The 26809-nt window shown below is 37.6% G+C and overlaps 1 protein-coding gene across 3 annotated transcripts in view; it reads left to right on the top strand.

Annotated features, from left to right (window-relative positions):
• Window positions 1-26809, top strand: part of WASF1 (WASP family member 1) — an 83394-nt gene that overhangs the window by 40356 nt on the left and 16229 nt on the right. For all 3 annotated transcript variants that reach the window (XM_037727442.1, XM_017497429.2, XM_017497428.2), the window contains exon 2: window positions 15119-15279. In XM_037727442.1, the coding sequence (XP_037583370.1) occupies window positions 15147-15279 (133 nt within the window). In that variant the 5' untranslated portion in view covers window positions 15119-15146. The remainder of the gene's footprint in view (window positions 1-15118; window positions 15280-26809) is intronic.

Raw genomic sequence — 26809 nt, 5'->3', positions numbered from 1 at the left:
TGTTTGCTTTTGCTCACTCCTTTATCTTTAGCACTTGGCACACAGTGCTTGCTTCACTGATGTTCAGTAAGTGGATGGTTAGATGAATGAATGGATGCCAATGTGTCAGTATTGCCATTTTTCATATAAAGTACAACATATTTGATAGGTATATATTGTTTTTATAAATATTTTTAATATGAAGAACACAATCTTGTTTTTTAAGTAGATTAATTCTGCATTTGTGGTTTAGATACCTCAAACTTCAATTTTAGCATCTTTTAAACCACTAAAAATAAACGTGGTAGTTGGGTGCAGTGACTCATGTCTACAATCCTAGCACTTTGGAAGGCTAAGGCAGGAGGATTACTTGAGCCCAGGAGTTTGAGTACAGCCTGGGCAACATGACAAAACCTCATCTCTTCAAAAAATTTAAAAATTAGCCAGGTGTGGTGTAGTAGTCCCAGCTACTTGGGAGAATGAGGGTGGGAGGATGGCTTGAGCCAGGGAGGTCGAAGCTGCATTGAGCTGTGATCATGCCACTGCATTCCAGTTTGGCTGACAGAACAAGACCTTGTCTCAGAAAGAGAAAAAATAGCAATAATAACCTTGGTGCAATATTATGCTTGTATAATGATTTGTCAGGTAAGTTTTCAGTAGTGGTTATATTAATTTAAAAGAAATACAGATTTTCTTTTGAATTACATAAGAAACTATTTAGTGGATTTTATTACTAACTATACTGAGTCAGCCTTCTTTCCACTTTATAGGTGTCTAATACTGTTTATTATTTCATTAGCATATCTTTGCTAATGAAATGAATCTTTGCCTATGAATCTTTGCCTTCTTTCTCTGTTGTAAGTTGATTTTTCTCACTGAATTGATTTGGTACAGCATTGCCATGTCCAAATCGGAAAATAGAAAAGAACTAAGATAATAATATACTTACCACTTTTTCTATATTTTTAATTTCTTTCATCTGTGATGGTAAGAAATAGTAGAAAGGTGAGGATGTAGCTAAAACTCAAACATAACAGAAAGAGGTGATTTTATAAGTTTTTTAAGTTCACTCAGAATTGTGATTAATATTGTGATTTAATGTATGACTACAAATATAACTATTTAAAAATTAGTATTTTCCTGACTCTATCAAAAATATTGGTGTTACGAATTGCTGAGTATACAGCTTATTTCTTCATTTCCTTTTTACTTTAGTTTGCTTAGCAATATATTATTTTCAGCCTTAGTAGCCTATCAAAACTTAAGGCTTTGCTGTTGTGACTTCAGGTGACATAATTATTTATCTATATATTTATTTTTGGTAAAGATAGCACTGTTCTTAGGGCAATTTTTTAAAAGCAAGAGCCAGAGTATCTCAGAGCAAATGACTGGCGATGTTCAGCTTGATGAATAGTTCTTTAGTCCTGTGAGTACCTACATTTTCCTGTGACTCTCCTTTAGAAATTCATAAGTAGTGAGTAGTTTTAAAGTTTGCTACTCACAGCAAAGGGGAAATTTATTATTTTTATATATTTCTGAGGTGGTTTTGCACAAGAAGCACAAGCTTCTATTTCACTGGTAAGTGGAGTTACTTTTAACTTCAGTCTTTTAGTTTACGATAATGAAACAGTTTGAGATAATATGCATTATAGATTTAGGAAAAAGGTAAGTTATAAAATTCTGTTTCTGATACACTTCTAAACAATAACATTTTGAATATATTTTATATTAAATCCCCGTTAAAACCTATGGTTTTACATAATTGAAATATGGTTTAAAATTAGATATAATGTATTTTTTAATGTATAGTTCATGCATTCTTATTTCAAATTTTTATATTTAATTGTAGCTGTCACAATTATAAAGTATTTTGTCATTGGCATGGAAGTTTATTAGGAAAATTATTTCTATGAAGAGCAAAGCTCTGTTTAAACATTCTCATACTCAGATTTAACTGGCCTATTATGCATAATTAAGTGGCTTCTATTCTGAGGAAGGGAGAACATTTCTTAATAAGTATTTGCTCTCCCCAAAATTCTTAATGTATTTGAAATACTGAAATTATTTTTATTAGAGTCCTTATTTTAATCTGTTCCTTTAGGTCACATAATATAATCTTTTAGTTTAAATAAGTAATTTAATACTATATTATGAAAATTGAAAATTATATTTCTATAACACAATTTTTTTAGTTAATATTAATGTCATTTATAAAATACTGAAACACTTTACATGATCATAAATTATTTTATTGATGAATGTAAAGAATTAATCACTTGTCATTGATAATAAAATACTTTTAATTCTTATGTTCTTTATATAACTCATAAAGCAATTATTAACTATCAATATAATTATTTTGGGGACATAGTAAAATAAGCAGCTATTTTATTTTTCTCTGAATTGTTAACTGCAAGGAGTCCTTTAAACATGTTAAATGAACTTTACAGGCCGTTTTTTGAGTTCTGACATCAGAACTTAGATAGTGTACTTTTCTGATTTCTAAATTCATAAAATCATTATGACATCTGATCTTGGGTTATTTTTAATACTTTATATATTGCTTATACTCATACATATATGTGCCTCATTTTGAATCAAGAGAAGGCGTTCTTAAACTAACCATATATTATTAATATTAGCAGTAGTCACCAAAATAAACTTTTAATTTAGAATTCTGTCAAACATTTTGCTATGGTTAGATTTCAGTAGTTTCATTTTCCTTGCCCAAAAGAGGGCTTTCAATATAAGATATCGTGATAGCTTATCAACAGTATTGTAGCTCATTTTATTTTTAATGTAAAAATCTATTGTGGCTCATTTTATTTTTAATGTAAAAATCTATCTCAGAATTTAAAAGCATGCCCATGAAAAAGGTTTTTTTGTTTTTTAATTAAAAACAGATTTTTGAGATTTTAGCTTAATTTATTTGTTCTTAAATATTATTTTAAAATCTTTCTTTTTGAGGGATATATTCTTTAGCTTATGTACTCTAGCAATCTATTGATTTTAGCTTCAGTAAATAACAGTTTAATTGAGAAGAACACAGGAAAATGTTCAAAGAAACCTGGGAATTGCCTTTTTTTTTTTTTTTTTGAAAACATCATTGGAAACCAAATTACTTTTAGAACTACATGTGTTATATAATAGTTGGGAAATTCAAAAATTTGGTTATTTTATGTTATAGCACAGTATAATTTAGCTCTTTTTAGTAAAAGAGTTTCCCCTTATTAAGCAAGTTAGGCACGGATGGATTAAAAGATGTTAAATTCTGGGAGGCAGAGGTTGCAGTGAGCCCAGATTGCACCACTGCACTTCAGCCTGGGTGATAGAGCGAGACTCCGTCTGAAAAAAAAAAAAAAGATGTTAAATTATATGTAGTTGGTTCATTCTATGCAATGTTTTCTTAAACAGTGTATCATTTGCAGTATTAAAAATACTGAGATAAATTTGATTTTATATTTGCTTGATAAATCATATTTTACCATTTAGAGTTTCTTTTGTTTTGTGATTTTTAAAAAAAATTATTTTCTAGTCTGACAAAATATCCCACGAAAAAGATGGGATTTAGGATTGCTCTAAAATGGGAATCAGGCAGTTTTTCTCAGGATTTAGGAGATAAAGTTATTAGGCTTTATTTTACTTTTGGCCATTAAGATTTTGATAGTTGAGTTAGATAAATGACATTACAAATCAAGAAATAAGGCAGAGAAGTAAGAAAATGAATCTGTTGTTGAAACTGAAGTAAAAAGAAAGCTTTTCTCTCTAAAAAGCTTTTGCATTGTACCTAAAGGCACTATTTTAATCACAATGAAAGCCATTTTTCTTTTGAGATTTGGATAGTATTTCAAAACTACTTTGTATACTGTACATTCCATTCGTCACAATTTGTGCAATTGCTGTACCCTAAAACTCTGAGCTAGCCCATAAAGATGAAGAAATGAATAAGATATGATCCATCCATGCTTTTTCTTGGGAGAGTGAAACAAGCAAGCCTATGATTTCACAATACAATTGTAAGATAGAATTTTTCTCAAATGTATTTCTTTTCCTTGCACACACATAAAAGCAGCTCCTTAGAATCATGATTAAGTAGTTGCTTTGGAAAAGTGTATGTGTGTCTGTCTTCCCACAGTAACCTAATTTTTCTTTTTTGGCTTCCTTAAAGCTCATGATTTTATTATTTCTTCCATGTATGTATTGATTAACTGTTGAACATCAGTTTTCTAGATCGTAGAGATACAAGTTGAGCAAGGCAAGATTTTTGCCTTCTAAAAGCTGACATTCAGGCATGGATGTGTAAACAAATAAGTACAGTATAGTAAAGTATAATTGGTAGTAATTAAGTAGATGCACATGTGGATCAAAGTTGAGGGTATCAAAGAGTAGATGGTTATATTGGCCTGGGGGATTCAGTTAGTCTTCAGAAAAGAGTTGCTGACTGAGTCTAGTCTTGAACAATTACATATTCTTTATGAGGATAAAAAAGTGAAATACATTCCACACAGAGAGCAGCATGAGAAAAGGCAGTAGTCCTGCAGCAAGATGTATTCAAAGTAATTAGAGTATAATGTAGGAGTGTAGTAAGAAATGAAGATAGAAGTGAGGAGGGGAGGCAAAATCCTGAAAAATCATGTATATTATGTTTGGACTTCATTGACAACAAGGAATCAAAGAAGGATTTTGCAGAAGGATTTTGCAGAATGACATTACCAGATTCAAAATTTTCATAATATAATAGTCCCCCTCTCATTCATGGTTTTGCTTTCTATGGTTTTAGTTACCAGTGGTCAACTGTAGTCTGCAAATATTAAATGGAAAATTCCAGAAAAAAACAGTTCGTAAGTTTTAAATTGCACATCATTGTGAATAGCATGAGGAAATCTTGTGCCATCCTGCCTGGAATGTGAATCATCCTTTTGTCCAGCATATCCATATCGTATATGCTTCCTGCTCGTTAGTCATCGACACCCTCAGCTCCTGACTTTCAACCATTGACATTGTCATGGCTCCTTCTGACATAGCCTAACACTATGTCACAGTGCCTGTGTCATCCACCTAACTTTATCTCATCATGTAGGCATTTTATCACCTCACACCATCACAAGAAAGGTGAGTTAAGTACTGTAAGTTGAAGAAACACACTCAATGAGTTTTTCCTCTACTCTCACACCACAGCAACAATCAACACAGAATACTTCTGGGATCAGTTCTGGGGGTTTCTCCCCACACGCCAAGGAAGCAGTCCTTCAGCAGACACTGGCTGGTTGTTCTTGAATTCAATTCTGACACTATCTACCTGGAGATAGTGTTAGATCCCAGAGATCGAGGGTTCAGTCCCACAAGATTGCTTGACCCTCTTGAGATACCAGTTGCAAGTTCAGGCCTCTAGAGCTTCTGACCTACCCACTCCAAGTTGGGTTCCTATGACTCCCCCTTTGGGTTCAATTCATATACTGGAGTAGCTCAGAGAACTCAGGGAAGCACGTACATTTACCAATTAATTATAAAGGATATTACAGAGAACACAGATAAGGATGCATAGGGCAAGGTATAGGGGAAGGGACATGGAGCATCCACGGCTTTCCAGGACATGCCAATTTCCAGGAACCTTCATGTGTTTAACTCTCTGGCAGCTCTCCAAACCCATCCTTTTGAGTGTTCAGGGAGGCTTCATTACATAGACATATTGAGTAAACCTCTGGCCATTGGTGATAACATTGAGCCTATCTCCCCTCCCTGGATGCTAAGGGGATGGGGCTGAAAGTTCCAACCCTCTAATCTTTCAGGTGACCAGCCCCCATCCTACAAAAAAGTAACACTTTGGACATTCTAGGTATTTTAGAAGTTGTAGCCCAGAAAATTGGGTAGAAAACCAACCAAATAAATATTTCACAAGTACAATTATATGCTTTGAGAGAGAGCATTCATGTAACTTTTATTATAGTATATTATTATAATTATTCTGTTGTTATTGGATTATTCTCTTACTGTGCCTAATTTATAAGTTAAATGTTACAGATGTGTATAGGAACAGACAGTATGTATAGGTCTCAGTACTATTTGTGGTTTCAGTCATCCACTGGCAGTCTTGGAATGTATCCTGCATGAATTGGAGGTGGGGGGACCTGCTGTATTCTTAAAGCAGTGATGTAGGATGGATTGAATTGGTGGGAGTGGTAGTATAGATGGAATAGCAGGGAGAAAAAATACAAGACTGGAGGAAGACAGTCTAGTCTGTCAACCTGAGATAATTAAAAGGATCAGAATCCAGTTTAAAGAGTTTATTCTAGCAAAAAGCACATCCAGGAGACACAGGGATCAGTGCTCTGAAGTTAAAAGTTAAGGTTTTGCTTATGATGGCAGCTGGAGCTCATATGTAGCAGCTGCTGCAAAGATGCCAGCTGCAACCAGGGAGGAGCAGTCAGGGCTGGGAACAGGGGGCACTACCAAGTTTGTGGGGTGGGCGCCCTGTGATCCTGGGTGCAAGTGCAGCTCCCCAGCCGCAGCTCGACCTGGGCATCCCTGCGCTCTTGGGGGCCTGGGAAGCCTCCTTGCCCCCACAGGCTTTCAAGTGCCTGCTCCCACTCTCTGGCCTCTCCCCCATCCTGGCACCTACTTCAGGGTGGAGCAAAGTTGTGGCTAAGTCCGGGTGCTGTAACAACCTGGCTGGGTATGCATTCACTCAAGGCTGTGCTGACACACCAGTGCATGCCACCTTGGCCTTCTCCAGACTTTGGGCACCCAGGAGCATGGGAGGAAGACCAATGGGGGGCTGAGGGCAGCTGGGCTCAGGCCCACAGGCTTCCCTCAGTGTGAACAACCTGCGCGCCATAGATAGCATGTTGATGGTGGCAGGAGGCAGACAGGCTCCTGGGTAGAAAGGGGCAGGTCCCAGTCGAAACCCCATCTTCAAGCCAGGGAAGGCCTGAAGACTGGGGGCTGGGCACTCAGTTCTGTGGACCAGAGTGAGAACTTGGGTGCTTTTCCCAAGCCTACCATGGCTGCCTTTGGACCAATCAGCACACAGTTCCTCCCTTCTGAGACCATAAAAACTGCAGACTCAGCCAGATTCACACAGATGTTGGGACTACCAGCTGCAGGAAGGAGCTACCCACTCTGGATCTCCTCAACTCATTGGGACACCCTCCCTGTGAATAAGAGCTACTCACTGCTGGTCTCTTCCCTGCTGAGAGCTGGACACTTAGGACGACCTGCCTGTGGAAAGGAGCTACCTACTTTGGGTCTCCTGAGAGCTGTTCTGTTGCTCAGTGAAGTTCCTCTCTGCCTCATTCACCCTCCAGTTGTCTGCATACTTCATTCTTCCCAGACATGGGACAAGAACTCAGGACCTGCTAAATGGCAGGACTGAAAGAGCTATAACACAGAGCTGAAACATGCCCCCCACTCACCATGTTGCAGGTGATAAGGAAAAGAGAGAAGGAGAAGAGCTGTGGCCCTTCAGAAAGCCCAGACCTAGGAACTTTTAAGCCAAGAGTGTGACACCCTCTTTGGGGCTCTGAAGTTCCTGGTGTTTCCAAGCTTCTGGGTGCCACTTGTGGTACATCTAGTCCAGCTGTAGCCTCTCAGGGAGCTAGCACCTGTGCCAGCTCCTGGAGCTACCTGCCCCACTGCAGCCAGTGTGTTTGGCTATGCTCAGTGGCCAGACCCTATGCTTGCTCACACATCCTCGCTACTCTGTGTCTGGCTCGCCCTTGGCAGGTATGGGATCCAGGCTGGTAAAGTGTGAGCCAAGTGCAGCCTGCCAGGCCAAGTGGGTGGAACAAGCCCAGCAAAACTCTAGCACAGGTGCCACTGGCCACAGAGGTTTCCAGCTGGAAAAGCGACACCCTAAGGATCCTGTGATACTTGTATAGGTGGAAAACAGAAATTTAATAGGATTACAACATTTATTTTAATAGAAGGCTGGTTTCTGAGTTACAATAATTAGTTACAGTTTGTTTTCTTTTCCACCTAGCTTTTCTTTCCTTTACACCTGTTTTATTGCCTTTCTGATTTTAAAGAGTATACTTAACATTCCATCTTAAGACAGTGTGATAGCCACAAAGTCTTTGTGTGAGAAAGGTCAGAGGGAAGTTAGTGTATAATGAAGATCAGCAGTAAAGAGGGAAGAGATTTTCCTTGGGGTCCATTAGCCATGTGCAGCATTTTACAAAACAACGTAAGTAAGGAAGAAGGCGAATATATAATCAGAGAAACAAAGGTTGCAGCTGCATAAGTTACAGCTGCCTGTCACCTGACTGCAGATGTAAAATAATTTAGAGTCCAACAGCTTACATTTTGAATTACCTGCTTTCACAAATCTAACCCAAGTGAGGACTATGGTTTGAATTAAAGCAGTATCAGTTAGAATAGAAAGGGATTATCAGAGTATGAGAGATGTTCATGGGATAGAATTAATAAGGCTTGATCCCATATAGAGAGTACAGTGGTATGGCAGAACTAAAGACGATGCCTAGATTTGAAGAGGAAAATATAAGGAATTTAGTTCTGGATATTTTGAATTTAGTAAGTGTTATGGAACTTCCAAGTAAAAATATCTAGGAGTCAGTTGCATTGTGCATATCCACAGCTTAGGAGAGAGATTTGAACAGGAGTTAAGAATTTTTGAGTTACTTGGCAAATATATATTTAACATTTCTTATGTGCCAAGCATGTACCAGGCACTAAGAATGCTGTAAAGCACATAAAACCTGCTTTATGACTAATAAAGGAGAAAAATAAATCATGAAGATACATAATTACAAACTGAGACAAGTATTATAAGGAAAAGTTACAGGTTGCTGTGAGAATTTTTTTTTTTTTTTTTCTTCAGACGGAGTTTCGCTCTTGTTACCCAGGCTGGAGTGCAATGGCGCGATCTCGGCTCACCGCAACTTCCGCCTCCTGGGTTCAGGCAATTCTCCTGCNCTTCCGCCTCCTGGGTTCAGGCAATTCTCCTGCCTCAGCCTCCTGAGTAGCTGGGATTACAGGCACGCACCACCATGCCCAGCTAATTTTTTGTATTTTCAGTAGAGACGGGGTTTCACCGTGTTGACCAGGATGGTCTTGATCTCTTGACCTCGTGATCCACCCGCCTCGGCCTCCCAAAGTGCTGGGATTACAGGTGTGAGCCACCGCGCCCGGCCGATGTGAGAAAATTTTAACAGGAGGACCACTTCTAGTTGAGACTGGGGGATCAGGGAATGTTATCATTGGAGCTAAAATCTGAAGAACAAGTAGCAGTAGGGAAAAGAGAATATGAGCAACTAAAATATCTTGGGCAAAAAGAACATTAGCATTATACCAATAAAATCACATTCCCTTAAGGTGCAAAATAATTTAGAGTCCAATAGCTTACATTTTGAATTACCTGTTTCAAAGGTTAACTGAGTTAAAGAAAAATAAAGCAAAAGGCAGCAGCTAACTGTATTCTGTGAAGAGACAGGTTTAAAACAAAGACACAAGAAGGTTGAAAGGAAAAGCTCTATCATGCAAACACAACCAAAAGAGCTGCTATGGCTGCAAAAGTAGACTTTTAAGCAAAAACCATTACTATTAGAGATAGGAGGAACTTGGTAAATATACCTGATAACATAGTCATGAAATAAATAAATAAATAAATCATATGGAGAATTTAACAAATCTGTAGTCACAGTGGGCCATCTTAACCTGTCTCCGTGATAGACCAGTAGACAAAAATCAGTAACGCTATAGAAGATGTAGATACACTAGCAAATGTAACTATTGGACATACATAGACCACTGCAACCACCAATAAAATGTACATTATTTTTCAGTATGCCTGTAGTGTTTAGAAAAATTGACTATTTTGGACAATAAAATAAGTGTAAATACATTTTAAAAGGATAAAGTTGATACAAAATACATTTTCTGACCACTGATTTCTAGTGTCCATAATCTAGAAATTAATACAAAAAAATTTTCAAGGATATTATATTAAGATAATGGACCGTTTTCTCTCATGGGTGTAAATGCAAAATCTATATTAACCAAACCTACACTTGATTTTAGCTACAAGGCCGAAAAGTGATGACAAACCAAAACTAAATCCAGGAATATATAAAAATAGATAATCTTCCTATTTTAAGCTCAGCTGATTAGAAATCTTAACTCCATCAGCTACCTTAATTCTAAGCCCTTTGTCATATAATGTAACATATTCATAGATTCAGGGGAATAAGATCATGGATAGCATTGGGAGACCATTATTCTACTACCACATACATGTCATTTAAATTAGGTTGATTCCAAGGATGCAGGGTTGTTTACCAACAACTGCAACAAAAACCATAGTCCATATAGTTCACCATGCTAACAGAGTAGGAGTCACATAATTATCATAATAGATGTAGGAAAAACATTGATAACGTGATTTTTAAAAATCTTGTGCAGCTGGTAATAGAAAGGAACTTCCTTAGTCTTAGCCAGAGCAGTCAGACAAGAGAAAGAAATAAAGGGCATCCAGATCAGTAAAGAGGAAGTCAGACTATCACTGTTCACCAATGTTATGATCGTATACCTAGAAAACCCTAAAGACTCATCCAAAACGCTCTTAGAACTGATAAATGAATTCAGCAAAGTTTCAGGATTCAGAATTAATGTACACAGATCAGTAGCACTGCTACACACCAACAGCAACCAAGCTGAGAATCCAGAATTCAACCCCTTTTATAATAGCTGCAACAAATAAAATAAAATACTTAGAAATATACTTAACCAAGGACGTGGAAGACTTATACAAGGATAACTACAAAACACTGCTGAAAGAAATCATAGAAAACACAAAATGGAAACACATCCCATGCTCATGGATGGGTAGAATCAATATTTTGAAAATGACCATACTGTCAAAAGTCATCTATAAAATGCAATTCCCATCAAAATACCACTGGCATTCTTTATAGAAATAGAAAAAGCAATCCTAAAATTCATACGGAACCTAAAAAGGGTCTGCATAGCTAAAGTAAGACTAAGCAAAAAGAACAAATCTGGAGGCATCACATTACCTGACCTCAAACTATACTCCATATTCACCAAACAACATGGTACTGGTATAAAAATAGGCACATAGGCCTGGCGTGGTGACTCACATCTATAATCCCTGCAGTTTCGGAGGCCGAGGCGGGGAAATCACCTGAGGTCAGGAGTTTGAGACCAGCCTGGCCAACATGGTGAAACCCTGTCTCTACTAAAAATTAAAAAAAAAAAAAAAATTAGCCAGTCATGTTGACAGGCACCTATAAATCCCAGCTATTCAGGAGGCTGAGGCAGGAGAATCGCTTGAACCTAGGAGACGAAAGTTGCCGTAGGCTGAGATCGCACCACTGCACTCCAGCCTGAGTGACAAGAGGGAAACTCCATCTCAAAAAAAAAAAGGGGGGGCACATAGACCAATAGAACAGAATAGAGAACCCAGAAATAAAGCCAGATACTTAAAGCTAACTGATCTTCAACAATAACAACAAAATATAAAACTTGGGGAAAGGACATTCTGTTCAACAAATGGTGCTGGGATAATCGGCAAGCTACACGAAGAATGAAACTGGATCCTCATCTCTCACTTTATAAAAATAAATTAACCCAAGAGCAGGCATGGTGACTGAGGTGGGTGGATCATGTGAAGTCAGGAGTTTGAGACCCAGCCTGGCCAACATGGTGAAACCCCATCTCTACTAAAAATACAAAATTAGCCAGGCATGGTGGTGTGCACCTGTAGTCCCAGCTACTCAGGAGGCTGAGACAGGAGGATTGCTTGAACCTTGGAGGTGGAGGCTGCAGTGAGCTGAGATTATGTCACTGCACTCCACCCTGGGCAACAGAGCGAGATTCTGACCAAAAAAAAAAAAAAAAAAAAAAAAAAAAAAAAAAAAAAAAAATACAAATTCTAGAAGATAACATCGGAAAAACCCTTCTAGACATTGGCTTAGGCAAAGACTTCCTGACCAAGAACCCCAAAACAAATGCAACAAAACAAAGATAAATAGATAAGACTTAATTAAACTAAAAAGCGTCTACACAGCAAAAGAAATAATCAGCAGAGTAACCAGACAACCCACAGAGTAGGAGAAAGTCTTTACAGTCTATACATCTGACAAAGGATTAATATCCAGAATCTACAAAGAACTCAAATCAGCAAGAAAAAAATCTCATCAGAAAGTTGTCTAAGGACATGAATGGACAGTTCTCAAAAGAAGATATACAAGTGGCCAAAAACATGAAAAAATGCTCAACGTCACTAATTATCAGGGAAATGGAAATCAAAACCACAATGTGATACCACCTTACTCCCTGCAAGAATGGCCATAATAAAAAAAAAATTAAGAAATAATAGACATTGGTGTGTATGTGGTGAAAAAGGAACACTTTCACACTGCTGGTGGGAATGCAAACTAGTACAAACACCATGGAGAACAGTGTGGAGATTCCTTAAAGAATAAAGAATTAAAAGTAGATCTACCATTTGATCCAGCGGTCCTACTACTGGACATCTACCCAGAGGAAAAGAAATCATTATACAAAAAAGATAATTGCACATCCATGTTTATAGCAGCACAATTTGTAATTGCAAAAATAATGGAACCAGCCCAAATACCCATCAATCAACAAGCGGATAAACAAAATGTGTGTGTGTGTGACACACACACACACACACACATACACACACACACAGTCAAGTGTAAGTGAAGTAACTCCAGAATAAAAAACCAAAGATCGTGTGTTCTCACTAGAAGTGGGAACTAAGCCATGAGGATGCAAAGGCCTGAGAATGACTCAATGGACTTTGGGGACTTGGGGGGAAAGGGTGGGAGGATGGTGAGGGATAAAAGACTACACATTGGGTACAGTGTTCATTGCTTGGGTGATGAGTACACCAGAATCTCAGAAATGACCACTAAAGAACTTACGCATGCAACCAATCACCACCTGTTTCCCCAAAAACCTATTAATAATAAATAAAGGAACTTCCTTAATGTATTAAAAGTTGTCCATAAAACAAAACCACAAAAAAACCCTTTTACAGACGCCTTGTGCATTGTTGAAGGCTTTTCCCTTTGAGTTCAAGAAAAAGACAAGGATGTTTGCCATCATCCTTACATATATGAAATACATATTTCACATTGTATTAAAGATTATAGCTAGTGTGTAAGGCAAGAAAAAGCAATAAAAGATATAAGATGGATTAGAATGGAGGAAATAGTCACTATTCACATATAATCATATGTACATTTAAAAATCCAAAACAATTGCAGGTAGGTTAGAGATTAGGAATGTCTTGGGATATAGGGTCAATACTTTAAAAATCAATTTATTTTCTATATATACAACAAGAAAATATTAAAACAAACCACTTCCAGTATTATAAAAACATCTACATACAAATAAATAAGGATTTATAAGACTTCTTTTTAGAAAACTATAAAACATTATTGAGAGACTTTTAAAAATCTTGAAATAATTGGAGCAATATGTTTGTGGATAGAAAGAAATGTATAAATACCAGTACTTCCCAATATTATAGGTTTAATACAGTTCCAGTCAAATTCTCAATAGGTAGGCGTGTGTCTGTGTGTATTGCGTGAGTGTGATGTGTGACTTGATAATCTTATTCTAAAAATTTACATGGAAATACACAGGGCCAAGAATAAATGTTTTTGGAGAACAAGGTAGGAGAGCTTGCCCTGTTGAATATTAATACTATAAGCCAGGTGCAGTGGCTCATGCCTATAATCTTAGCAGTTTGGGAGGCCGAGGCAGGCAGATTGAGCTCAGAAGTTTGAGACCAGCCTGGGCAACATAGCAAAACCCCAACTCTCCTAAAAATATAAAAATTAGCCAGGCATGGTGGCATGTGCCTGTAATCCCAGCTACTCAGGAGGCTAAGCCAGGAGAACCGCTTGAACCTGGGAGGCGAAAGTTGCAGTGAGCCAAGATCATACCACTGCACTCCAGCCTGAGCAACAGAGTGAGGCTGTGTCTCCAAAAAGAAAAAAACCACTTACTCGAAAGCCTGATTAATTCAGTTTGTCATTAGCTCTAGGTTATTCAAAAAGAGCAATGGAATAGCTCACAGTTAATATACTGTAGTAAGTGAAATTTGAATCATGGTATTGGACACTGGTGTTATTTAACTCGAGCCACTCGAATTTGTGCATATGGGAAACATGCAAAGTGAGAGCAGCCTATAATTCAAAGACGGTTGAACTTTTCGATCAGTTAAATAAAGATCTGGTAGGTTCTGATGAGATTTCAGGTGCAGGGCTACTTGGAGTATTTGATCTGAGCTGTTGAGCACCTGAAACATTTTATGTGGTAATGTAAATTTGGTATTACTCTCACAGCTTCCTTAATCTTTTTATGTACTTCCTTAGAGAGGACATCTCAAAATAACTCTCTAGCACAAGATCCCTATTATAGTAAATAAAAACAATGTTTTTAGGAGAATAATAGTGATCATGACTGAATTCACCATGTAGCAACTGACATTAAAAGGAAGTTTAAAAAAATGTTTTATATAATGTTGAAATTCTAGTAATTGAAAGTTAAATCAATTTTGATTCTTTTAGTTGCATAATTCTATTTTTATTGTCTTCATACAAGCAAATAGAGTTGGCCCTTGAACAACCCAGAGGTTAGGGGCACCAACCCTCTGCATTGTTGAAAATCTGTGTATAACTTCTGACTTTCTAAAAACTTAACTACTTACAGCCCACTGTTGACCAGAAGCCTTACTGAGAACGTAAACTGTTATTTAACATATTTTGCATGTTATATGTATTATATGCTGCATTCCTACAATAAAATAAGCTAGAGAAAAGAAAATGTCATTAAGAAAACCATAAGGAAGATAAAATACATTAAGTGGAAGTGGATCATCCTAAAGGTCTTCATCCATATCATTTTCACATTGAGAAGGCTGAGGAGGAAGAAGAGGGGTTTGTCCTGCTCTCTCAGGGGAAACAGAGGGGAAAGAAAGTCCACCTGTAAGTGGACTCATGCAGTTCAAACTCATGTTGTTCAAGGGTCAGCCGTACTTTATTCTTCAATATGAAAGGTAGAGTCTCATTCTGTGTTGGCTGAAATTGAATATTGTTAATTTGTTTTTTATTTCCTACAGGTGAACTGGTATAAAAGTTAATCTCAAGATGCCACTAGTGAAAAGAAACATCGATCCTAGGCACTTGTGCCACACAGCACTGCCTAGAGGCATTAAGAACGAACTGGAATGTGTAACCAATATTTCCTTGGCAAATATAATTAGACAACTAAGTAGCCTAAGTAAGTATATATCAATTAAAAATACACTCACAAACCAGGATGTTATGCTGGAGTATTAAGAAGTTGTGCTTCTGTCTAATTTGAGAGTATGATTTGGTGAGAAGAATACAAAATTATCCTGAAAAATATAGTCACTTGAGTATAATTATTGAGTTTTAGAATAATTTCTTCTTCTTCTGTGTGATGCTTCTTCTGGGAAAGGAACATAAGGACAGAATCTCTAGTGACAGAACCACATGATGAATGAAAATTATTGAGGTTGTTTTAAAAATATATAATCTGTGAAAGGACCAGAGTTGTACTTTTGCTTGGTTATTATCACGATTTACTCTTTTTAGAGGCCTCAACTGTTTGTGTTTTGAAACACTAATATCCTATCCCTCTTTTTATGTATATTTAATTCATTTAGGGAAATATTTTTATATTAACAAAGATCTAAAGTGAAAGGTGTGGGGTCATTACTAGTCAGAGGAGTAGGCTAGTCAAGTAGGTTGTCTAAGAGACATTAGGATATCAGTCAGGAATCAGCATGGTGTGAAAACAGCCACTGAACCTGGCTTCTGGCAGACAGAAGTCAAGTAGGTGGGCCAGAGAATAAAGGCCAGTGAAAGAGGCAGATTAGGGAGAAGGGGACAGCCAATATGTTCTCATTACAGATTTACACAACGGAGCTACTTGGCAAAGGAATTAAACAAATTATTTTTCATTATTCTAAGTTTAATCAGAAAATTTAAAAAATAAGTCTAGTCTATCTTTTCCATTGAAGGATTAGCTTTTTCATGAGACATTGATATTTTGTTTTACAGGTAAAACAAGGTGTTCTTGGCACAGATAATATACTCCAAATGGTCCTAGATTTATCTCATCAGTCATATAAATTATCCTGATAAGCAGGCTTGGCTTTTCTTTCCTTTTCCTTTTAACTTTTGTCCTTTCTTTTATAATTGAGTCCTTGGCACAAGAGGTTGTTAATCTAATTTGTTTCAAGTGAGAAAGTTTAGGTATACATCTGTAGTGAGAGCAACATAAAAAGTTAAATTTGAATGTTCTCTGTGAGAATACTAACTTTTTGCATTGCCTGTGAAATAGAATAAATAAAAGGCTATTTTATTTGAATTTTGTTTTAAGTATATTCCTTGTTCCATTTGATGGCTTGTTTCAGGTTAGTGAATCACAAAAATATTGTTTACTTGAGACTAAAAAAAAAGTGTTAGAGTTCCCAGATTAAATATGATTCACCATATTGTTTAAAGATACTTTGCAAATTTTTTGTGACCTAGCATGAATTGAATCTAATATAACATGATGTCATATAAAATGTGTTTTATGTATATTATGTACATACATGAGTATATAAGCATGTTAATATTAAAATTCATGTTAAGAACCTAGAAACAGCATGAGTAATTTTGTATAAAATATTTCTTAAAATGAATTCTGGGTCCAATATAGGCATCTTGTTTTTGGTATATACCCAATATAGAATTTAGAACTAATATTATGATTAAGGATGTTAATTTGCATACTAACCCATTTCTTACATAACTTAAAGATGAAAACTTAAGGAATTTTTAAGTCTCATACAGTCCATATAAGCAACATCTATCAGGAGGCACATGATTATGCTGTAGCCAAATGAAAATTATAAATACCTTGTAACAATATAACTAAATTAGGTGCTGGGTCCTTGCTTCACATTTAGAAGGCATTGTTTAAACAGTTTGCAGAGATTCAAAAACAAAGAGAAAATCCATAAAATGTTGTAGCAAGGTGTGACAATAGTTTACTGCCCGAAATTAACTTCACTGGCAGCTTTCCCACTTGACATAGTTGAGAAGCTGGAATTAAATTGAAAAGGTCTCAAGATAGCCAGAATAAATAAACCCATGCACTAAAGACCATTCACATAAAATAACCAATTGATCCCTCTCTCAAAACCTGTTTACTTTTACTTGGATAGTTCAAACAGATTTGATGATGTGGTTTCCAAACAGTTATGCTTCAGAGGATAAAAGGAGGAAGCATGGGAGGAGATACTAGAAGGAGGCATCACTGAACCCAACCGAAAGAAGATAGTTTACAGGAAAGGACAAAGTGACGTAAGGGAAGATGCAACATGAAAACTGGAAAGGAGCCATTTGATGTGAGCCTTATACACTTCAAGGCTGTTTTCTGGCCTAGGATAATATTTGATTTTCATAGTTCATGACCATGAGTCCCCAAGAAAAAATTATGTTTAATTTCATATTAAACATTTAAGAAGAGGGAAGCTTAGAATACATTTCACAAGTTTCCATCCAAAATAGTTAAAATAACAATTGATGTATTAGATAATATTCTCTGAATTACTTAGACAACTTGGCTATCCAAAATGTTTCTAGATAATGGAGATTTTCCCTTTGGTGCTATTATTAGTACCAGAAGTGCTTGAGAGTATAGCAATGAAAGTTAATTGCAGGGCTCCATATGGCTTACTTAGGGCTGGATATCTTCCTGACCTTTTCCTCACAGAAATGTACTTACTTTTTTTTTTTTTTTTTGAAACAGAGTGTGTCTTTGACACCCAGGCGGGAGTGTAGTGGCACAATCTTGGCTCACTGCAACCTCCACCTCCCGGGTTCAAGCAATTCTTGTGCCTCAGCCACCCGAGTAGCTGGGATTACAGGCAAGTGCCACCATGCCTGGTGAATTTTTGTATTATTTTTAGTAGAAATTGGGTTTTGCCTTGTTGGCCAGGCTGCTCTTGAACTTCTGGCCTCAAGTGACCCGCCCGCCTCAGCCTTCCAAAGTGCTGGGATTACAGGCATGAGCCACCATACCCAGCCAGTATACCTGTTTTTTTTGTGAGATTTTTCCTAGTAGAACATAATTCTGTTTTATATTAGATAATTACCACAAATCAATAATTCACTTTATATCAATTTCCCCTTTCTCATTTTCCTGTTTTCTTAATGATGCAAGATTTTTTATTCCTTAGCTCTGCTAGGTCCAGGTTCTTGTCTCACGATGATGAAGAATTAGGCACACAGACACTTCAAGAGTGAATAGAGTAGATTTTATAAAGTGAAAGGAAAGGTCTCAGCAGAGAGGGGTCCTGAAAGCAGGTTCCGGGTTGCACCCTCACAGTTGAATACAATGGCATATATATGCATGGAGCTGGGTTCCCTATTTGTGTAAGGCACAAATTCCTGGTGGCTTCACCACATTCCCCGCAGTGCATATGCGACATGCAGGCCCTTAGTCCACTGTGGGCATGTTTAGGCAAGCCCCAGTGCAAGTTCCCTTATCTATACAAAGCATCTGGTGTAAGCTTTTGTGGGGTGAGTCGGAGATTCTCGGGGGACCCTTTCCTTACTGTCTTCCTAAAGCAATCTATCTGACTCCTTTCATTAACCACCATTGGGATTCTGATTACCTAAGGAATCTCTTCCCCTGGCTTTTCTTTTATTGAATATGATCAGTTCTTATTGCCAAGATTAGTCTTTTCCATATCTGTATCTACACCTAGCATTTGTATCTATATATGAATATATGTTGAATATGTTGAATTCAACATATATGTTGAATATATGTTGAATATATGTTGAATATGAATTTGTTGAATATATGAATAACTTTATATCTGCTTTTTCTTCCATTTGGGATGCATCCCTTATCTGCCAGAGAAAGTGTCTCTGGGAGAGTCTTGAATGCCGAATAACTTTTGACACCTGAAAGTGAGGTGCTTTTATCTCTGTGCTGTGTTGCTCTTACCTTATATTAAGAGCTGCCTGTTAGTGAGCTCTTCTGTATCAGGTGTACTTCAAGGCTCTTTGCTCACTTCTTTTTGAGACAGATACTTTTATTCCTATTTTACAGATAAGGAAATTTATACCAAGGTCTCACAGTAAACAGAAAAAGTATTTGGATTTATTTATTAAATTGCTTTTCATATTTGTTTAAATGTCTGGTTCTCCCTCTGTTCAAAATTCAGTAATGGCAGGGACCTTCTTTCAGTCATTTTGCCATACTTTTTTCAGTAATAAGAACTTACAGAACTAGAGGAATACAGTGATTTTAGATTTTTTTCCCCCAGAAATTGTAACAAGAGAATGTAAAAGATCTCCTAAATTTCTGAATCTGTATCGTGGGCATACCTGAAACAGGTCATCTATTAGGTCTTTGATGAATCTTGCATTCTGCCACTTGGCCTAAAATTTATTTCTAGTGAATATAAATGCTGATTATATATAAATGCTGAATATATGTAAATGCTACAGTGTATGTGTAAATGTTTTCAGATTGAAAGGCATATTATTTGTCTATACATTTACATCATAATCTTTAACCCTCATCAGGTGGACAGATGTAGATAAAGTAATTAATTTCCATTTTAGACACACATCACTTAACAGGAAGTAGCAGACCAAGGTTTAAAAACAGGCTTTCCAGGGTATCTGGTTTTTTTTTTTTTTCCCCTACTTTGTCATGGCTAGGAGACTTTAGATAGGGCTTAAAGTTTAAAATGCAATTGGCCCTTGAACAATGTAGGAGTTAGGAGCACAAATTCTCAGTGAAACCAGAAATTTGCATATAACTTTTGACTCCCCCAAAACTTAACTGCCTATAGGCTGCTACTGACCAGAAGCCTTACTGAGAACATAAACTATTGCTTAACACATATATTGTGTGTTATATGTATAGTAGCATACTGTATTCCGACAATAAGGTAAGCTAGAGAAAAGATTACGTTAAGAAAATCATAAGAGAAAATATACTTAGTGTTCATTAAGTGGAAGTGTATTATAAAAGTCTTCAGTCCTCGTTATCTTCACATTGAGTAGGCCAAAGAGAAGGAAAAGGAGAAGTTTGTCTTGCTGTCTTAGGGGTAGCAGAGGCAGAGAAGTGGAGGAGGTGAAAGTAGTAGAGACAGGCACACTGGTGTAACTTTACAAAAAACACATCTTGATTTCTGAGTTTTTTGCTTTTTCATTTCTCTAAAAATGTTTTTTTATGGTACTAGTCCTTCTTCTATTTGCTTTAGTTTCAGTACTTATAGAAGGGTTCATGTTGTAAAAGAAATTAAAAGTCTTGAATAATTGGAACAATTTTGCCAGATTGTCTATGTCAGTTTGTTTTCTGATACCACTTCTTCTGTGCCTTCTTTCTCATTGTCTGCACTGGTTTGGAGGCGATCATGTCCACCAAGTCATCTTCTGTTAATTCCTGTGGTGTGCTGTCTAATTAGGTCTTGAATTTCTTCAAGATCCATACCTAGCCACCCTGTACGCCCACTCTTTTTTCTATATCCCCTGTCTCTTTCATTATTTCCTTGACTGGCACTGTTATAAACCCCGTGAGGTCATGCACATCTGGACACAGTTTTCTCCAAATTTATGAATTTATTGTCTTAGGCTTGATGGTTTTCTTGGCTTTTTCTGTAACAACTATGGCATCTTTGATGGTATAATCCTTCCAGATGTTTATGATGTTCTCTATTGGGATTCTCTTCCATAGTGTTAACAGTCTTCCATAGAATACTGTGTGTAATGAGTCTTATATGTTCTTATGACTCTCTGATCTGGAGGCTGAATTAGAGCTGTCATGTTTGCAAGCAAGTGGACCACTTTGACACCTTCAGTGTGAAATTTGTGGGGTTCTAGGTGGCCAGGGATGTTGTATAGCTATCACAAGAACTTTAAAAGACAGTCCTTTGCTGGCATGGTACTTCCTGACTTCAGGGACAAAGCATCAATGGGACCAATCTAGGAAAGGGATTCTCATTGTCCATGTCTTCTTGCTGTCTTGCCTTCTTCTTGTGGCCTTTTCCCTTCAAAGCTTGGAGTTAGCAGCTTTGTAGATAAGGTCAGTTCTGATCATAAACCTGACTGCATTTGCACAAAACAGTAGAGTTAGCATGTCCTTTCCTCCCTTAAATCCTAGTGCTCACTTTTTCTTACTAATTAATGTCCTCTGTGGAAATTTTTTTTTCTGGACTAGAACACTTTAGTCTACATTAAAAATCTGTTGAGGCAGATATTGTTTCTGTTCAATTTTTTTCTTTTCTGTTTTTTTTTGGGGGAGGAGAGGGTCTCACTTTGTCACCCATGGTATGCTAGAGTACAGTGGCGTGATTATGACTCACAACATCTGGACCTACTGCCTTGACCTCCCAGGCTCAAGTGATCCTCCTGCCTCAGCTCCCAAAGTAGCTGGGACTAGAGGCACATGCCATCATGCTGAGCTAATTTCTGTATTTTTGGTTGAGACAGGGTTTCACCATGTTGTTCAGGCTGGTCTCAAACTCCTGAGCTCAACCAATCTGCTCACCTCGGCCCCCATAAAGTGCTGAGATTACAGACTATCCTGGCTGGCCAATTATTATTATTTTTCTTAAGGCAGCATACATGGAAACCAGTTATTTTTTTAATGTCATCGGGGAATTCATCTGCTGCCTCTTGCTTGGCAAAAGCTGCTGCTTCTCTTGTGACATTTTTAAGGCCAAACCTCTTTCTAAAATTATCAAACCATCCTTTGCTGGCATTCGTTTTACAGGTTTAGATCCTTTACCTTCCTTTTGCTTTAATTTGTCATATAATGACTTCACTTTTTCTCAAATCATGTTAGAATCTATATGTAGGGTTTTCTTATAACAGCTGTGTACCCACAAAAGTTGCATTTTCTATATGAGATTAGAAGGTATTTGCAAAAAGTATAAGGTTTTTAAAGTGTCTGCTGGTGTAGCTACAGCAGCAGCTTCATGATTTTCCTTTTCTTTTGAGGTGATTTTTTTTTTTCTGTTGCACTTTAGGTTCTGGGATACATATGCAAAACACGCAGGATTGTTGCATAGGTACATACATGGCAATATGGTTTGCTGCCTCCATCGCCCCATCACCTATATCTGGCATGTCTCCCCCTGTTATCCTTCCCCGTCCTCCCTACCTTCCACTGTCCCTCCTCTGTTCCCCCCCAACAGACCCCAGTGTGTGATGCTCCTTTCCCTGTGTCCATGTGTTCTCATTGTTCAATACTTGCCTATGAATGAGAACATGCGGTGTTTGATTTTCTGTTCTTGTGTCAGTTTGCTGAGAATGATGGTCTCCAGATTCATCCATGTCCCTACAAAGGACACAAACTCATCGTTTTTTATGGCTGCATAGTATTCCATGGCGTATATGTGCCACTTTTTCCTTGTCCAGTCTATCATCAGTGAGCATTTGGGTTGGTTCCAGGTCTTTGCTATTGTAAACAGTGCTGCAGTGAACATATGTGTGCATTTGTCTTTATAATAGAACGATTTATAATTGTTTGGATATATACCCAGTAATGGGATTGCTGGGTCAAATGGAATTTCTGTTTCTAGGTCCTTGAGGAATTGCCACACTGTCTTCCACAGTGGTTGAACTAATTTACACTCCCACCAACAGTGTAAAAGTGTTCCTATTTCTCCACATCCTCTCCAGCATCAGTTGTCTCCAGATTTTTTAATGATCACCATTCTAACTGGCGTGAGATGGTATCTCAATGTGGTTTTGACTTGCATTTCTTTAGTGACCAGTGATGAGCATTTTTTCATGTGTTTGTTGGCCTTTTAAATGTCTTCTTTTGAAAAGTGTCCATTTGTGTCCTTTGCCCACTTTTGAAGGGGTTGGTTTTTTTCTTGTAAATCTGTTTTAGTTCTTTGTAGATTCTGGATATTAGCCCTTTGCCAGATGGTAGATTGCAAAAATTTTTTCCCATTCTATTGGTTGCTGGTTCACTCTAATAATGATGTTTCTTTTGCTGTACAGAGCTCTGGAGTTTAATTAGATCCCATTTGTCTGTTTTGGCTTTTGTTGCCAATGCTTTCGGTGTTGTAGTCATGAAGTCCTTGCCTATGCCTATGTCCTGAATGGTTTTGCCTAGGTTTTTGTCTAGGGTTTTTATGGTGTTAGGCCTTATGTTTAAGTCTTTAATCCATCTGGAGTTAATTTTAGGGTAAGGTGTCAGAAAGGGGTCAAGGTTCTGCTTTCTGCACGTGGCTAGCCAGTTTTTCCAACACCATTTATTAAACAGGGAATCCTTTCCCCATTGCTTGTTTTTGTCAAAATCAGATGGTTGTAGATGTGTGGCATTTGCCTCTGAGGCCTCTGATCTGTTCCATTGCTCTATATCTCTGTTTGGGTACCAGTACCATGCTGTTTTGATTACTTTAGCCAGGTAGTATAGTTTGAAGTCAGGTAGCGTGATGCCTCCAGCTTTGTTCTTTTTGCTTAGAATTGTCTTGGCTATGCGAGCTCTCTTTTGGTTCCATATGAAGTTTAGGGTTGTTTTTTCCAGTTCTGTGAGGACGGTCATAGGTAGCTAGATGGGGTTAGTGTTGAATCTATAAATTACTTTGGGTAGTATAGCCATTTTCACAATATTGATTCTTCCTAGCCATGAGCATGGAATGTTTTTCCATCTCTTTGTGTCCTCTCTTATTTCCTTGAGCAGTGGTTTGTAGTTCTGCTTGAAGAGGTCCTTTATATCCTTTGTTAGTTATATTCCTAGGTATTTTATTCTCTTTGTAGCAATTGTGAATGGCAGTTCATTCTTGATTTGGCTCTCTTTAAGTCTGTTATTGGTGTACAGAAATGCTTGTGATTTTTGCACATTGATTTCATATCCTGAGACTTTGCTGAAGTTCCTTATCAGTTTAAGGAGGTTTTGGGCTGACACAGTGGGGTCTTCGAAATATACAGTCATGTCATCTGCAAATAGAGACAATTTGACTTCCTCCTTTCCTAATTGAATACCCTTTATTTCTTTTTCTTGCCTGATTGCTTTGGCTAGAACTTCCAATACTATATGAATAGGAGTGTTTTGAGATACGTTCCGTCAATACCTAGTTTATTGACAGTTTTAGCATGAAGCGCTGTTGAATTTTGCCTAAGGCCTTCTCTGCATCTATTGAGATAATCATCTGGTTTTTGTCTTTGATTCTGTTTATGTGGTGGATTACATTTATAGACTTGCATATGTTGAACCAGCCTTGCATCCCCAGGATAAAGCCTACTTGATCATGATAGATAAGCTTTTTGATGTGCTGTTGCAATCGGTTTGCCAGTATTTTATTGAAGATTTTTGTATCTATGTTCACCATGGATATTGACCTGAAGTTGTCTTTTTTTGTTGAGTCTCTGCTGGGTTATGGTATCAAGATGATCATGGTCTCCTAAAATGTTTTGGGAAGGATTCCCTCTTTTTGGATGGTTTGAAATCGTTTCAGAAGGAAGGGTACCAACTCCTCTTTGTATGCCTGTTAGAATGTGGCTGTGAACCCTTATGGACCTGGGCTTTTTTTTGGTTGGTAAGCTGTTAATTGCTGCCTCAACTTCAGCCCTTGTTATTGGTCTTTCAGGGTTTTGACTTTTTCCTGGTTTAGGCTTGGGAGGGTACATGTGTCCAGGAATTTATCCATTTCTTCCAGGTTTACTGGTTTGTGTGCATTGAGTTGTTTGTAGTAATCTCTGATGGTAGTTTTTATTTCGTTGGAATCAGTGGTGATATCCCCTTTATTGTGTTTTGTTACATCTATTTGATTCTTCTCCCTTTTTTTTATTATTAATCTGGCTAGTGGTCTGCCTATTTTGTTGATCTTTTCAAAAAACCAGCTCCTGGATTTATGGATTTTTTTGAAGCGTTTTTTTTGTGTCTCTATCTCCTTCAGTTCTGCTCTGATCTTAGTTATTTCGTATCTTCTGCTAGCTTTTGAGTTTTTTTTATCTTGCTCTTCTAGCTCTTTCAATTTTGATGATAGGGTGTCAATTTTAGATCTTTCCTTGCTTCTCACGTGGGCATTTATTGCTATAAATTTTCCTCTAGACACTGCTTTAAATGTGTCACAGAGGTTCTGGTACATTGTATCTTCATTTTGTTGGTTTTGAAGAACATCTTTATTTCTGCCTTCATTTCATTGTTTATCCAGTCAACATTCAAGAGCCAGTTGTTCAGTTTCCATGAAGTTGTGTGGTTCTTTTTTTTTTTTTGAGACAGAGTTTCACTCATGTTACCCAGGCTGGAGTGCAATGGCGCGATCTCAGCTCACCGCAACCTCCGGCTCCTGGGTTCAGGCAATTCTCCTGCCTCAGCCTCCTGAGTAGCTGGGATTACAGGCACGCACCACCATGCCCAGCTAATTTTTTGTAGTTTTAGTAGAGATGGGGTTTCACCATGTTGACCAGGATGGTCTCGATCTCTTGACCTCGTGATCCACCCGCCTCGGCCTCCCAAAGTGCTGGGATTACAGGCTTGAGCCACCGCGCCCGGCGAAGTTGTGTGGTTCTGAGTTAGTTTCTTAATCCTGAGTTCTAATTTGATTGCACAGTGGTCTGAGAGACTGTTTGTTATGATTTCCATTCTTTTGCATTTTCTGAGAAGTGATTTACTTCCAATTATGTGGTCAATTTTAGAATAGGTGTGATGTGGTGCTGAGAAGAATGTATATTCTGTGGTTTTGGGGTGGAGAGCTCTGTAGATGTCTTTTAGGTTTGCTTGGTCCAGATCTGAGTTCAAGTCCTGTATATCCTTGTTAATTTTCCGTCTCATTGATCTGTCTAATATTGACAGTAGAGTGTTATAGTCTCCCACTGTTACTGTGTGGGAGTCTAAGTCTCTTTGTAGGTCATTAAGAACTTGCTTTATGTATCTGGGTGCTCCTGTATTGGGTGCGTATATATTTAGGATAGTTAGCTCTTCTTATTGCATTGATCCGTTTACCATTATACAATGCCCTTCTTTGTCTCTTTTGATCTTTGTTGGTTTAAAGTCTATTTTATCAGAGACTAGGATTGCTACCACTGCTTTTTTTTGCTCTCCATTTGTTTGGTAAATCTTCCTCCATCCCTTTATTTTGAGGCTATATATACCTTTGCATGTGAGATGGGTTTCTTGGATACAGCACACCGATGATTTTTTACTTTTTATCCAATTTTCCAGTCTGTGTCTTTTGATTGGGGCATTTATCCCATTTACGTTTAAGGTTAATATTGTTATTTATGAATTTGATCCTGCCATTTTGATGCTGGCCGGTTGTTTTGCCCATTAGTTGATGCAGTTTCTTCATTGTGTTGATGCTTTTTACCATTTGGTACATTTTGGAGTGGCTGGTACTGGTTTTTCCTTTCTGTGTTTGGTGCTTCCTTCAGAAGCTCTTGTAGGACCGGCCTGATGGTGACAAAGTCTCTCAGCAATTGCTTGTTCATAAAGGATTTTATTTCTCCTTTGCTTATGAAGCTTAGTTTGGCTGGATATGAAATTCTAGGTTGAAAGTTCTTTTCTTTAAGGATGTTGAATATTGGCCCCACTCTCTTCTGGCTTGTAGGGTTTCTGCTGAGAGATCCACTGTGAGTCTAATGGGCTTCCCTTTGTGGGTAACCGGACCTTTCTCTCTGGCTGCCCTTAACATTTTTTCCTTCATTTCAATCCTGGTGAATCTGATGATTATGTGTCTTGGGGTTGCTCTTCTTGAGGAATATCTTTGTGGTGTTCTCTGTATTTCCTGGACTTGAATGCTGGCCTACCTTGC

Source organism: Cebus imitator, unplaced genomic scaffold, assembly GCF_001604975.1.
Source record: "Cebus imitator isolate Cc_AM_T3 unplaced genomic scaffold, Cebus_imitator-1.0 Scaffold231, whole genome shotgun sequence".
Classification (NCBI taxonomy): Eukaryota; Metazoa; Chordata; class Mammalia; order Primates; family Cebidae; genus Cebus; species Cebus imitator.
This window is presented reverse-complemented; position numbering and strand designations above follow the sequence as displayed.